Source organism: Pagrus major, chromosome 23, assembly GCF_040436345.1.
Source record: "Pagrus major chromosome 23, Pma_NU_1.0".
Classification (NCBI taxonomy): domain Eukaryota; kingdom Metazoa; phylum Chordata; class Actinopteri; order Spariformes; family Sparidae; genus Pagrus; species Pagrus major.
In genome coordinates this window covers 27,173,444-27,189,219 of record NC_133237.1, presented here as the reverse complement: position 1 = coordinate 27,189,219, position 15,776 = coordinate 27,173,444, and the positions used below count along the sequence as shown (strand labels likewise).

The following is a 15,776-nucleotide window of genomic DNA, read 5'->3' as shown; positions in this document are numbered from 1 at the left end:
TCTTGGAGATATTTGTCCTTTTCTTGAGTGTTTCCCTTTCTTATGTTCTACTCGACTTTAACTACATTTCAGTGGAAAATGCACCTTTTACATTTTCTTTGACACTTGATTTTACATGATAAAACAGTTAAAATACAACATATCATTACAGATTCTGCCTCTGTGGTTTATAAAAACATACAAGTGTAGATGTTAATGAGTTGTTGTCGGTTCCACCGAAGAGACAAACTTCTCACATGAAGAACAAAAACTCAAAGATTAGAGAAAAGTCTGAAACAGATCAGATCCTTTTTTTTATTTTCGGGTGGAAAAGCACTGAGATGAAGCTGCTCTAAAGTTGGTGCATCAGTATGTAATGTCTGTAATAAGGTCACATAATCATTTTTACTTGTAGTTACATTTCTGCATCAGTACTTTTGCTTAAGTAAGAAGTACAAACACTTCTTCCACAAGTCTTCAAACCAGTTCAGTCAGTGCTTATGTTCAGTAGGAATCAAGTGTTTCCAGTGTGAAGGACGAGGAGGGACGGTTGTGTCCCTAAACGCCTTTGACCCCACGGACGTTGTGAACATTGTTGACAGATCTCACCTGACAACATTCCTGCGTCTCTGCACAGATTTCCTGTTGAATTTAAAACACTCAGCCACTTATGTCCCACAATCTGTCCCACAATCTGTCCCACAATCTGTCCAACAATCTGTCCAACAATCTGTCCAACAATCTGTCCCACAATCTGTCCCACAATCTGTCCAACAATCTGTCCAACAATCTGTCAGACGTCTTTCACTCAGACGTCTTTTTTACACCTTACAGGTGTATGTTTCCCCGTCTGACGGCAGCAGATACTTCTGTATGTCTTGTCTGGATTATAACCTGGTATGTTTACTTTGCTGCTGAGCGATATGTTGCTGTTGGCTCATGAACAGGAGACAAAACATCACCAAGAAATGTTGATAACTTTGGCTTCAACTCAACAAAATGACTCTTACTGATCAACCTGATCTGTTCGCTGTCGGACTTTAACGTCACAAAAATAAATATTATTATAAACAGTACATTGGAGGTTTATTATTGATTATTAAATGTAAGCAAAATCAAACTACCTTTATCTAAATCATGTTTTATTTGTTGAACTTGTGTTTTCTTATTATTATTTGTGTTATGGACAGATCAGAGATTCCCCGAGGTCCTGATGTGAACAAGGATTTCTCAGGATCCAGGTCTCAGGTAATCAGGAGCTGTTGGCTTCACCTGTGATGTTTTATATAATGGAGTTGCAGTTCCCCTGCTCAGCTGGTTGTGTGTTTTCAGGGCGTCGACACCATCAGTTCGCTCTCTGCATCTTTCTGTTTGGGTGAAAATCTGGGTTGAGTGTTTGATTGGACATTGGACCCACTTCACCTTTGTTTTTTGGGTCCAATGCTTTTTTGTTCGTCTATCATTTTGATAGAATTAGTGTGTTAGTTGTGTTGTTAATGAGTGTGTTTTATTCCCACCGCCACCTTTTAGACAACAAGGGACCAGTTTGGTTTGAGCCTGTTGTGATCCGTGTATCTGTCCTTCAGGTTTTGTTTTCTGGGGAAGCGTAACATTTGATTTAAGATAAAATCGTACCTGGCACATTGACTGAAGATGTAAATAAAAAGTAGTTAAGAAGTGTAAAGTAACAAACAATGGAAATATTCGAGTACACTATAAGAGCATCAAGTATGTATTGAAGTACAGTACAAGTGTTGCTGTCTGCCTCTGTATGTACATTATAATTATCTGATAACGCAGTGATTCATTTTAAATCAGTGAGTCAGACCTGATTAACTGAAACCAAACAAAGGAAACTGACCTAAATTCTCTGACCTAAAAACACGACACGGTTATTGTCAAATGAATACATAACAACAGACATGGCAGTATTATTTTATTATGTACTGAACTATGCTCATAGAGTAATTCGTTTTTTCAGTTACTAATATGGAAACGTGCAGAAGAAGGAATCATGAACATCGAACCACGAGACCGAGCAAACAGGACAAACAAAAGCAGGTCAAAGAAGAAAAAAGGAAACATAAAATAATAAAGATGAAACATGTCTGAAGTGAATCAAAGGTCAGCAGTCAGTGTTTTAAATGCAGAGTTTACACATTCCCATTGCACACAAAAGCCTGATCTTAGTGTGTTTAAGTGCGACTTTTGACCAGTGGAAAAGGGCAATAATCACTCATAACCCTCTCGAGTGCCTCAGACTGTTTCTATGATTCTGAAAGAACAAGATCTGTAAACTGAAGAGCACCAGAGACGTCACTTTCCACACCGAGCAGCTCTCCTTGCATCCTGTTTTTCACTTTGTAATATTTTATACTTTGACTCAAGTTTGACTTTTGAGTACTTTTAGTCTGACGCCACAGCCTGACTTTCAACCCTTCACATGAAAGTTTAAGATAATGTTTCTTCCGTGTGACTCATCATGACGTACTGAAGGAGACGTACACAATAGCGGTGAAATGGTCAAACAGCATCTGACGTCCCACCAACACATGAACTCCTCGAGTTTCATCAGATATTGATTGAAAAACAACACCAACCAGGAAAAGCTTTCAACAGCACCGAGGCCAAACGTCGTGGTTAACTAAACCGCAGTTTCAACAAGAATGATGTCTCCAAAAATAGCAAATAACTTGGATGTTTGTGTCGTAACAGACAAGACAGTGACTGAGGAGAGTTTGGTTAGTGTCACCAGATTAAACCTTTCAGTGGTGGAGGAAGTTCAGACACTTTTCTTAAGTTAAGAAAGTCAAAATTCTCTCTTCAAAATCATTAATTTCTCTGATAACTTCAGACTTTGATGAATTCAGAGATTTGAAAATAACTTTTCGTGGTTTGAGGAAACTTTTTCAAAAAGAAACCTGGTTGGATCAAAGATTCATGAAAGAGTCATTGAGCTTGTTTGCAGTTAGAGGTGATATGAAGGACTGAAATCACCAAAATCAAAAACAAATAAAGAAATAAATGACTGAATACATAAATTAATATGCCATTAAGAATAACATTGAGTAAATGTTGTTTTGATTTGTTCTCCTTTTTATTTACCTTTCCATTTAATTTATTCATTTATTAACATTTGAATGTATTTATTTTATTGTTTAACTTCTGAGGCCTATTATTTTATTTTTAAGTTATCAAGATAGATAAGCTCAACATGAAACCATATAAGCCAGTTGATCTGCTGCCGTTGTTCCAGGCGACAGAGCGGCTTCGTTCCTCGATTCATCTTCATCAATCTGCCAACAAAAATGTTTTAATGTACAGAAGAGGAGCCGGTGAAAGGCTTTAAGAATGACTATCATAGCCTTACAGAAATAGCCAGTCTTGTCTCTGGTCTCATTTCGTCAGCATTAAACTGAAACGGTTTTAACCACATTTAAGATAAATAATATATATCCACATATTGAATCCACTGTAGCATCAGTTGAACTGAGGGAGTGTGGGGAAACTGGAAAGCAAACAGCGGTTAAATAATTAGCTAAAGTAACAGATAAACCTTTGAAACATCCTGTTTTAAATGGTACATAAGGAATAAAAAAGTGAGGAGGCACATCCTCGTTCCTCTGTCCTCGTTGTTTACTGACTCACCAAACGTTTGATATTTAGTGTATTGATACTACAATCATACGCAGCTGATCTTTAACTCTGACTTCTGAAGCAGACTGGCTGCACCACTGAGGATTCAGGTTTATAAGAGAAGGAGAAAATATTCTGCAAACACAAATTTTGTGTTTTATATTTGTTATTATTTGCAATCACTTTGTAGAATAAATGAAAGTTCTGTTGATCCCTGACGAAAAAATCCACAATAAATCTGTTTTGATTCAGTGACAGTGAAATATGAAAAACTGCCAACGTAGGCAACACTTTTCACAAGTTCCTACATTTTTATTGATTTGTGGTAAACGCAGCACAACTGTGATTTATTTGGAAGCACATAAACAAACTGTGACTGAGCTGCACAGGACATTATGCTGACAGGAGAGTTTAAGAAGGATTAGTGTCGTCAAGGATGTGTGTTTTTATTCCAGGAGCTCACACGGCATTGAACCATTAGAGCAAACTGGATGAGCCAGTTAAAGACTGCAAACAGTCTGAGGTAAAAATGTAGAAGTGCAAAGTCATGCAGGGAAAATCCCACAGCACCGGAAAAAATGACTTCATGGAAGAAAGAACAGATCGAGATCTGGACAAACAAACCAGCGAGATGAGTAATAATAAATGATTGTTTAAGAACAAAGATGACATCAAACAGCAGAGGACTGGAGCTCAGTGTTACCAGAGACACAGAAAATGTCTTTTATTAAGAAATAAAAGCACAACTAACATACAATATTCTTCTTTCTGCTCTTTTTCTGCTATTGTGTTGTTTTATTGTTGCATATGACTTTACCTTTTCTATGTGACCTTAGTTGGGCTTGATAATGTCTTTATTGTTTTTACCTCGGGTACTGTCGTGTCTGTTTTTGATGACGATAAAGGAAAAGTCAGAGTGTCACAAGAGTCAAGATTCATCCTCTGAGGACCATGAATCATAGTGATCACCAAATACTTGTTGAGATGTGAGCCCTGATAAAGCGATGGAGCGACCAACAGACAGACGTCCTTGATGTGCGACAGGTAGGCTGACTGACACAGGTATGTGTTGTCGGCACGCCCACGCTGAGAGGCTGATATTTTCCAGGAAATCTGCAAAACACCCACGTGGTTAACAGTTTAACATTTTACAGCAATGGCTCATTAAACAGGTTGAACACCTCGGTTTAACAGGTAATTAATTTCCTGTAAATCATTTGATCTTTTAAAGCCTGAGGGGACATTTACAAATTAACTGTTTAACATAAGCTGAGTTATCAGTTGTTCAAATATCTGCTCATTAATATTTACTGTAAATCAAGTTGTCAGCTCTGATGCTAAAATCATCTCCGAGGGGCAAAGCTGGCTCTTCAGTGCAGCGATGCGACGGCTCAGTCATCAGCGCTGTTGTTCTGGATTCAGCCGTTTGGATCGGGGAGGTTTTCTTCCAGCTCACCTGCAGGTGAAACCCGTTCAGCTACTGTTCGCTGTCGAGCTGCTTTTTATTTGAGTGTTCGGCTAAAAATACACTCAACAAAATATGGACGCGACACTTTTTGCTTTCATGTTTCAATCATGATGCTCATTAAACAGCATGAATGTGACACTGCAGTGTTACCACACAACACAGTGACACAGATGTTACAGCTTCAGAAGGAGCAGTGCAGTCGACATGTTGACAGCAGGTCCATGTCCACATCCAGCTTCATCGTGCACGATGCTCTGACCCGGACAGCTGATGCAACAGTGTGTTTGAACAGTGTTTGATGGAAATGAGAAAGCTTATCTCTCTGGTTTTGATGTTGATGGACCTGTTTGAAAGGTTTCATGTTACAGAGCTGTGATGGTTCTGGAGAATAAAATATTACAATCTCTAAGATCAATGGCCACATGATTGGCTGAGCAGAAGAAGGAGTGGATGGATGTCAACATGTTGAACGACAGAAAAAAGAGCAAACACTAAAAACAGGGATAGTCACATTTTTTCTCGTGTGGCAACGCTTCACCATGGTATCTGTACTGAGGTGAGACGGGGAGACTTTGTCCTTGAGGCCCGGCCGCTCCTGTCTGCGGTCGCCCCTGTAAAAATCAACACATTGATTACATAATAATCATCCAGCCAATGAGCAGCGTCCACAGGATGAACAGGTGTGTGTGTGTTTGAAGTGGATGATGTGCTGAGGAACAGAGAAACACGAGACCTTCAGCTCACATCCACCCAGAGATGGTGAGTGGTGACTTTAACACTGAAGAAACGTGATTTGCACATCAGAACCGTGGTTCTGGAACATGTCCACAGTGTGATACGGGCAGCCCGTGTAAAAACCCATGTGAAATCTATGAGAATACATTCAAAACCTATAGGATTACATGTGAAACCCATAGGATTACATGTGAAACCCATGAGATTACATGTGAAACCCATAGGATTACATGTGAAACCTAAAGGATTACATGTGAAACCCATTGGATTACATGTGAAACCTAAAGGATTACATGTGAAACCTAAAGGATTACATGTGAAACCCATGGGATTACATGTGAAACCAATGGGATTACATGTGAAACCCATGGGATTACATGTGAAACCCATGGGATTACATGGTAATACCTGTGTTAAACCTGTGCAGACGTCCATGTGACGCTGGCAGCTTGATCTACCTGAGTTTCTGGAACTGGATTAACTCCCCTTCTTTAAAACAAACAGTTTAAGCAATGAATCTGACTGTGAAACCAGACGAACCGTTTTCAAAGGAACGAAGTAAACTGATTACAGAGCAGTGATCTTGGTACAACAGGTGGATGACTCAGCTTTATCGAAGGTGACTGCTGTGTCATGTGACATATTCAATGTATTTGAAATATCAGCTCTTCAATCATTAATGCAGATTATCTCTCTGTGTCCACAGATTAAAACCTTTGTCAGTAAACTGATAACATGCAGGTCCATAAATAAGGTCACGGCCCGAGCCCGACCCATCCATCCAGAACATTTTGAAGACTGTAGTATGAATCTTTGCATTTTGACAGGACCGATAATCACTAATGACGCACAGTGACGAAAACTGGACTCAAATTCTGACAGAAGAAGAAGAAAAGAACAAATTTATTAAACTTATTTAAACTTATTTCTACGCTAAAAAGATTTATTAACGCGGGAAACATCTTAATTAGATTGAGTTTGTTTAGGAACAGTGACCTCTGTGACCTCTGGTAGCTGATAACGTGTGATCGTACTGATCGTGTGGTTAACAGCCTCTGCCTGTGGTTTCCTCTGACAATAAAGGGAGTCGTGCCATTGAGCTTCAGCCCAGCTGGGCCATTATTTGTTTCACCACATTGTTGAGTACAGTTTACCAGCACAGGACGTCCCGTATGAAGTTACAGGTAATAAAAAACCCACAGCACTGCAATCAAACCAGTTTTTACCGATCGGATCGCTGAGCAACAAGTTTTACAGCCTGGCGACGAGCAAGTTTCCACTTTCTTACACTTTATGAACATGAATCTCATCCTCTCATGTGACAAGAGACCTTTTTTAATTTAATCTCATTTCTTTTATTGATGTGACACACAAACATGGCAAGTTATGACTCATAGGAGACTGAACGCCGTCCACAGATCCAAGATAGAGAAGATGTGGAGCCATGATGTGTCATTTATCTCCCTCTGCTGGACTTTCAGCCACTGATCACACCTGCACCACCTGAGAATATTATCCGATCAGACACTTTAGCATCCTGCAGGTTTGTTACCTGGGAAACAATATACACCACACTCAACATTTCGTAGCATATTGGGACTTTACATAAGTTTGACCTCGTCTGTCAAATCATATTTCTCTCTGCACTCGTTAATTAGTGCAGTAGCATACAACAGAATTTTACTTTTGAAGATTTTCATGTAAATAAAATGTGTGAAGTCACTATCTATCGCTGAGGAAACACAATGATGACTGAGCCTCTGACAATTTCAGCGTTGATGGCGACTTTCCTGGAAAATATCACCAGCGTCGCACAGTTAGTTGAAGCAGCAGCGGTTGAGTCCTGATGTTTTAAGTCTTCTCTGAGGTTTTTATACTCTGGTCCAGAGGAAATGTTTCTTCTATATGTTTTTTTATTTCAGCTGTATATTTTATAGTTTGAATCAACTTAAATGTGAGCTGTTGTCTCCAGTTGTTCATCAGGTTAAACTCAAATCATTTAGTTTAAAGGTGCAATATGTAAAAAATGGGCCACCTGTTAAATTCATCCTCCAGACAGACAGGGGGCAGCAAATCACCAGCCAACTTGTTATTAGGAGCCTGATGCAGGAGACGATATTGTAAATCATATTACATATTTCCCTATAGCAACATCATGTTTTCCTGTTTGTAAACCTGATTACAGACAAATATTTTAACTGCCGTCAACTGTAGCTGTTGTTAGCTTAGTTAGCTCAGTTGGCCATGCAGCTAGCGGTCCCATCATAGATGCTGTATATAAATCTCTCAACTTTATTATTATATATTTTCAACTGCGTCTTAGTTTCTGTCCTTCTTGGTCTGATGAGTGGGAGACACACAAAAGGATGTTTTTTAAAAATAATTTCTTTTAATTAACAGATTCTCACATTACAGGTCAACTGAGATACCAAAAATATATCAAGTTTCCATTTGTGCATTTAAAATATTATGAAAATACAAAATACACATACTAAATAATAATATTAAACAAAAAACCTAACAAAAAAAACACTTTATAAACATAAACACATGTCAGTGGAGACAATAAAATGAGTGTGGTCGGTTGAAGAGGGATTTTCTGAAAGGTTGAGGGTTTTTCTTGTCAGGTTTGCAGAAACAAGCTCGTTGGTCCAAAGTCTTGAGGATGAAGCATCTTCTGATTTCCAGTTGACTAGGATGCATTTTCTCACTGCAGTGCTGGCAAGTAAAATAAAGTATTTCTTGTAGTGGTTCACTTTTTCAGAACTCATGTCCTCCAATATCCATATTTTTGGGTCCTGCTCAATCTGCATACCTATTATTATAAAGAGGATGTGTAAAGCAATTCGACATCCATTTACTCTGAGAAGTTGGGTCGTATATCTTGATAGTTCTTGATAATTCCAGAGAATCTGACGACCCGAATCTCAGGTTCTCTGGGCACCATGTCCTGCCACAGGTACTCAGGTGACAACAGCTTACTGGGTTTGTTCAGCCACATGTACCTGAACACACAGGAACAGGAAGTGTTCAGGAAGTCATCAGAAAACACAGTCAGGGTCAACACCTGTTCACATGACTCTCTCCTGCCTACCTGTTCAGGTGACTCTCCTCCTGCCAGATAGCCTCAATGTTTTCCTTGGCGTCAGCCTCGAAGTTCTCGCGGCAGGTTTTGGCGAGCAGGTGCACATCCTTCACGGCGCCTCCAAACGCCCCCCCACAGTAGTAGAAGTCCCCTTCGTCAGCAGCCATGCAGGCTCTGGATGCAGGCCTCCGCTCGTAGTCTAACCCCCTGCGCTCAGATTTGAAGTAACCTGCAGACACACAGGTAGGAGGGAACACACTGCACACTTGGCTTCACGCTTACAAATGTGATTTAGTGCTGGAGGGGCAGTACTGTTTACTGACCGGGATGTATCACAGCGACCAGTTCACCCAGCGACTCGGTCCCCCAGCGGGCGTGGAACAGAGAGTCAACGTCCAGACAGAAGATGTAGTCGATTTGGTCAACAAGCTCCTCCTCTATCAGCTTCTGGATGATCTCCATCCTTCGAGCAGAGATCTCCTGCCAACGGTTTGAGCTGGGCACCAAACGCACAATCAGCTGAACGAGGAAGAGGAAGAAATGAATGTCCAGAAAAGCTGCTGCTCTTTTTGTGATAACTCATCTCTGAAAATAAACCAAAACTCCAAAAGGTAGAAGAGTTAAAGGGCTGAGATCAGTGTGAAGTTGCTTTTACTGGTAATGAATCTGTTGAACCTGCAGTGGCTTTGTTTAGTAACCGTGTCTTTTCTTTAAAAGTTTGTTTACCTCTCTGCCGGCGGCCATTTTGACTTGGGGCACCTCCTCTGGCCGGTCGGTGAACACATACATGCGCACGTTGAAACCAACGAAGAAGTGCTGCTCTGCCGTCTCTAGGAAGTCTTTCAGGAACTTGGTGTACCTGTCCAGAAGGGCACAGGGTTCACCAGAATGCTGCGTTTAGGGTGGCGTGGAAACAACAGTGTTATGATTTTATACCTACTTTCCAACAGAGAACACGGTGGCTGCGATGCTGACGTTCTGTGGCTTGTAGATGCTGTCGAGTAGAGCCGGGTTAAAGGTTCCCTCCCAGATGACAGGAGCCAACCAGGGCGTCACCGTTATCACGTCGGTACGACTACGATCAAAGACACAGACCGACATCACTAACAAACAAATGTCAACAACATGGAGACTCTCAGACAACAACAGTCAGTGATGCTCACCCCTTCACGACACTGGGCTTTTCATACCGCTGCCTGAAACACAAACAGAACACGAGTCTGAAGCGCTGTTAGCACTGTTAGCTCTGTTAGCACTGTTAGCTCTGTTAGCACTGTTAGCTCTGTTAGCACTGTTAGCTCTGTTAGCATTGTTAGCTCTGTTAGCACTGTTAGCTCTGTTAGCACTGTTAGCTCTGTTAGCATTGTTAGCTCTATTAGCCCTAACTCTACTGCACCGAAGCAAAGTGTTGCAGGACCCAAAAAGCATATTTGTGTTTAACTGCTGAGGACTTCATTACCCAGAATTCCTCTATACTGAGAGGTTTACTTCGATGGATAATGCAGAGTTGTCTTTATACTGCGTTCATGTGATGTCGAAACAATTTTTTCTCTAATCGGAGCAACAACTCATAAAGTCAGAGACAGTTGCCGAGTTGGCGTCACATGACAGACAAAAGTAAACACTGGGTTGATTCTAACATGCGTATTTGTAAAATATATTCCACGGCTGACATGGTCCTTTGCCGTTGCTCTTCCTCGTCACTCAGATACAGTAAAACAGCTGTCAACGTGTTGTTTAAACGCTCTGAGCGATGAAATGTGAAACATCGTCCACGTTGCTCCCACATTCTGAACTGACGCAACATGAACACACTTAAGTCGGAAGAACGACTATGCAGATGAATGCAGCGTAATTATGAGTTTCCAACGTGTAAATAGCGTTCATGTCAATACGAAAGCTCAGACATTTAAGCAATTCAGCCACTAGGGGTCTCACAGTCGAAACAAAACAAAAGATGTAAGCAGCGTGGCATCATGGGAGTGCTTGTCTTCACTGTTCAACAACCATTGCTGATTAAATCTATCTGACATGACTCAGACCAAAATGTTCGTGGACGAGGAAATGTTTTTGTTACGTTCGCCGACTTCCCTCCTCTCTCTCTGACCCTCTCCTGGAAGTTACAGCGACGGGCGACCAGATTTAGATTTCTCCAAGTTTAAACATTGTTGGAAACATCTGGAATAATGTAAGTACACAGCTCAACAAAGATACTGAACAGAGCTCTTACTTTTCAGGAGCCGCCAGGCGGAAGCTGTGGCTATGAATATTTAGCTTAGCATATCTGCAGGACACACACACACACACACACACACAATCATCATCATCATCATTTTGTGACACTTAAATATTGATCATTAATAATAAAGGAAAAATATTTTTCTTCAAGATTTTTCTTTCAGTTTCAGTGTAACTGTCCTGGATGAATCAGACGGCAGGCAGCAGTAACATGTTTTGATCCTGTTGTTTCTGACTTCACTGCCGTCGCTCTGACATCAGTAAAGCTCAGTAACATCTCGGTGCGTCTGTGTCGTTGTAGTTCTCCTCAGCTGCCACTAGGTGTCACCAGGCGATCACACCTGAAACCTGAGTCACCAGAACTACAGCTGGAGATGTTCAGGTGAACAGGTAGGTCAGTCCACGCCCAAGGCAAACCTGCACAGAGAGGAGGGAGTGTCTGTGTAACTGACCTGAAGTTAGTTGTTGTCTCCTCCTGCACACAGGACTCTCTGCAACACACAGACACACACTGTCACAATCTGTCTGTGTGATCAGTTCTTAGAATTTAATTAGCAACAGTTATTTTTTTCAGTTTTTATATTTGATGATTTCAGCTTCTCAGACGTGAGACTGAGCAGCTTTTCGTGGCTTCGTGATATTAAATATTAACTCTTAGTGTTTCGATCAAAACAACATTTTACATTTCTGATCTTCGAGAACGTAAAAGGTGTGAAAAGCTGAATATTCTGTGTAGACTTTGTCCTTTAAAGGCATCTAAAATATATAAAACCTGAAGTTGTTATCTGCAGGTCTGAAGTTTAATGTGCAGAGATAAAATATGGTGTAGTGTGTGTGTGTGTGTGTGTGTGTGTGTGTGTTACCTGCAGGACTGACAGATGAAGAAGAACAGCGCTCTGTGGATTGAAACAGAAACAATCCTTCATCATCATTTAGAGGAATATGTGTGATTCATGGCACAGTTCAAACAGGACTGAAAATGTATTTTTCTCTCTACATTGACCATGAACAAGGTCCCACGAGGTCCACCGGCTCACATATAACTGTAACATACTGACAAGTTATCTGTTTTATTATCAACTGCACATTTATTCTTGTGAGTCACAGTGGATCATTTATGGAGCAGCAGACCCAGACATCAAGACAAACAACCGGAGACCCTGCAGAGGGTGAGGATAACTTGGCACTATATAGGTCGCCCTACACATTACTGTAGGCACATTTTAATATGCAACAGACTTATATGATATATCTAGTAGAAGGTCACTCCTCAAAAAGCTCAAACCTGAATGTGAAATGTGCTAAATGAAAGGTTTTCATCACAGAACTTTAAATAAATCACCGTGGACGCTTTGTGTGTTACATGTTCTTGCTGTCAATTATATTTTCTATGTTTTAACTTTTATTTTGATATTTTCAGTCCATGATTACACATTTTGTTTGAATACATTGAAAAATACTTGTTAGATCCATCAAATGTGTTCTTATTATTCCTTCTTTTTGTGTATTGCAGTGACAGATTGTTTGTTAAAGCATGAAAGCAGGCTGCGTCTGTGCTTCATGAGCTGTTAAATCCATTCTGCTCGCTTACTGAGAGATTGCCCTCATCACTGCTACCTTGCACCAAAGCAGATTGACACACCGACTGACACTTTATTACGGATCCTACTGATCTTCTCGCACGACCTGCCCTACTCCGCCTCTGACTGGCTGGTTTTGTTGGTTGGGTTCTCTATCCTTGACTTAAACTGCAAACTCACACACAGTAGATCTGGTTGTGTCTCTTTTGGACAGTTTTATTAACACACCACTCTCTTGGACCTCTCTTTCCGTCTGTGTCTCTGTAGAGCGGACAGGTGGGCAGCCCAGAGACACTACAGCTGTGACAGCCAGCCGTGGTGGTGTGTTTACTGGGGCAACTACGGCTCACTGTCCGCTGCATCAACTCCACCGCCGGCCGTTTGTTTTAAACCACCGCAAGAAAAACACAAGCACAGCGCGCTGACAGCCGCTAAACATACAATTAAATTACTAACGTGCCAGTTACACTGACAGATATTTGAATTACAGATTTCCTAACTGTATGTTCAGTGTGGTATTAATAGGCTGACATTGTGTTTTATGAGGGGTGGATGAAATAAAAAATAATTGAAAACAACTAGTGATCAATTAAATACATTTACTTTTAAATCAAAATATAATTTGATGCAGGTTAATACAAGTATTGTATCTTTTAAGTTGATATATAGCAATCGTAACTTCATTCTGTGGACATTTATATTGGGAGGAGCTTTTATTTTAGTGCCTTGCAGTTCAATTCACCGGCATTTTTATTTAGGAAGCTATTTAAGCTACAATAAATTAGTCATTGTTTACATGTTTACATACATTAAGCTTTTTAATATATATGTATGGGTGTGTATGTGTGTAATATATATGACAAATACACTTTATACAAATAGACTATTCTAGGGCAAACCCTGAAACCTCTGGTAAAAAGGCTTCCTACGCTCATAATCCTGCGATAGACTTCTTTTCAACATGGCTGTTAACTGTAATCAGACCGTCCTCCACCGTGGGTCACACTGCAAACACACCTGGGCAATATCACCTGTTCTACCTGTTTTGACAGAAATGTAAAAGGTCAGAAGTCTTTTGTTTAGCATTCAAATCAGGACATAAGCCCTGTACGCATGTTTTGTTTAATGTAAAACAATCCCAGTGTGTAATGCCATCCAATCTGATATAAATATTTGGTGATGCACCTACTTATTAACAGTTAACAGAGCAGTAGGTGATATTTGTTACTGAATCCTCGTCTAAAGTCGTCTTAACGTCAAAAATTTTTTAACTGAGAACTTTCTTTATAACCAACAGCCTCAGTGTTTCAGATCACAGGTTACACCTGAGGACAGGTGAGCTGCGTTATACAGAAACATGCCTTTATTTATTTATTCATTTTATTTAAATAAATCATTGTTGAGTCGACCCCAGAATGAGCTGATAACTGAGCAATTTGTTTGAACTAGAGCTGCAACGATTTGACGAAAGAACAAAAAAGTTAAGCGATTAATTTGCAGTGAGAGATTATTCATCAACGACTCTGATGATCGTTTTCACTCATTTTTCAAGCACAAATGTTAAAGATTTGTTGGTTCCAGCTTCTTTAAATGAGGATTTGCTGCTTTTCTTTTAAAGAAAGAAGAAGAATTATTTGGGTTTGTTGGACAAAGGAAGACACTTGAAGACGTCACTCTGGGCTCTGGGAAGTCATTATTAATCAATTAACTGTGAAAATAACTGTCAGATGAATTGATTTTAAAATCAGAAGCAGCTGATAATTAGTTTCTTGTCTGTCTGGAGACAAGCTGTCCCAAAGAATGATGGGACAAAATACAGATTCTCATTAAGCACACACTTGTTCAGCCCTGGTACTAAAATAAAATAATCCTTTATTAGTCCCACAACGGGGAACAAGTAGTAGTAGTAGTAGTGGTGGTAGTATTTGTACATGAACTCACCCCAGCAGCAGAGCTGACAGCAAGGTCACAGTCACATGTTTGGTGTTCATAAGGTGCATCTCTGTGAGTCAGACCAGCACAGTCCTGAAGAAAACTTAATCCAGATTAGTTATTCTGTGTAAATCCAAGACCCCACTTCAGAAGGAAGGTTTGCTGAAAAATCTGAGAGACCCCCAGAAACCCTGAGATGACGGAGACTGAGGAGGAAACTTAAACTCTGGCTGGGTTACTGTGGCAGCTGACTGTGTGACCTGAACCTGCTGGTTGGCAGGATTTCATCAACTAGCAGCCAACAGCAGTTTCTTTGTCTCCTCCCCTCCTGCAGAGTCTGACTGTCTGATACAGCGGGTCATGTCCTCCTTCATTCAGTTGATATTAAAACATCAGCACGCGTTGATTTGCAGAAATGACATTTTAGGGAACTTTGAAGTCTGCAGTAAAAAACTTTAATTAAACTTTAATTTCAACTCGAAATGTTGAGTTGGATGATTATACAGTACAGAGTTAAAATAACTTACCTTAAAACAAGTTTCTAGAGAAACCAGTTGTTGTTATTACAGCCAACAAGGCTGACAAACGGCTGACCGCAGTTTGAGTCGCACCTGTGGAGATTTCCAGCTGGTTCCTGTGTTTGTTCAGGAAACCTGAAGAAAGTTTCATCCGTGATCATGGCGACCAAAACAGGTATAACGAGCCAAACCGTGATGTTTCCCTAACCTTAACCAGAGCTGTGATAACAATAGAAAATTCCACCTAATGAAACTGTATGTTTGTGAGCCTGTACCAGGATCTCCTCTGTTAACAGATCTGTGTGTATTAAACTTTTGAGTTTATTTTTCTGTTCATCAAATTGAAGACTGATGCGACACATTAATTAATTTTTGTCACAGAAACCTTTTCCCTGAACTGGAGAATCAGCTATTGTACTTAAGACCTGAAATGGTTTTGACATGGATTTATCTTTGCATCAGTGTTGGGCGGGAACAACTGAAATGATGTAGACTGTAACAACTGCCAGCAGCATTGTTAGGAGGTATTTTCTCAGACATACCTTTAAAGTAAATAGAAACTATAAAACGTTCCAGTAACAGCATTAAGATGACACAAGGATAAT

General features: G+C 40.2%; 1 protein-coding gene across 1 annotated transcript; it reads right to left on the bottom strand.

Annotated features, from left to right (window-relative positions):
* Positions 1–8,675: 8,675 nt before the first annotated feature.
* Positions 8,676–14,721, bottom strand: LOC141019998 (globoside alpha-1,3-N-acetylgalactosaminyltransferase 1-like). The gene is made up of 7 exons (XM_073495033.1): positions 14,663–14,721; positions 10,067–10,099; positions 9,844–9,978; positions 9,630–9,762; positions 9,227–9,422; positions 8,913–9,132; positions 8,676–8,823 (listed from the first exon to the last, which is right to left on the bottom strand). The coding sequence occupies exons 1-7, from the start codon at positions 14,719–14,721 to the stop codon at positions 8,676–8,678; spliced, it is 924 nt and encodes a 307-aa protein (XP_073351134.1).
* Positions 14,722–15,776: the final 1,055 nt, after the last annotated feature.

Excerpts from the sequence above, each read along its gene's own strand:
- LOC141019998 (XM_073495033.1), bottom strand. The coding sequence starts at position 14,721 with ATGCACCTTATGAACACCAAACATGTGACTGTGACCTTGCTGTCAGCT. Across the intron at positions 9,763-9,843 it reads ACCGTGTTCTCTGTTGGAAA|GTACACCAAGTTCCTGAAAG; the intron begins GTAGGTATAAAA and ends CCTTCTGGACAG. Across the intron at positions 9,133-9,226 it reads GGTCGCTGTGATACATCCCG|GTTACTTCAAATCTGAGCGC; the intron begins GTCAGTAAACAG and ends GTGTGTCTGCAG.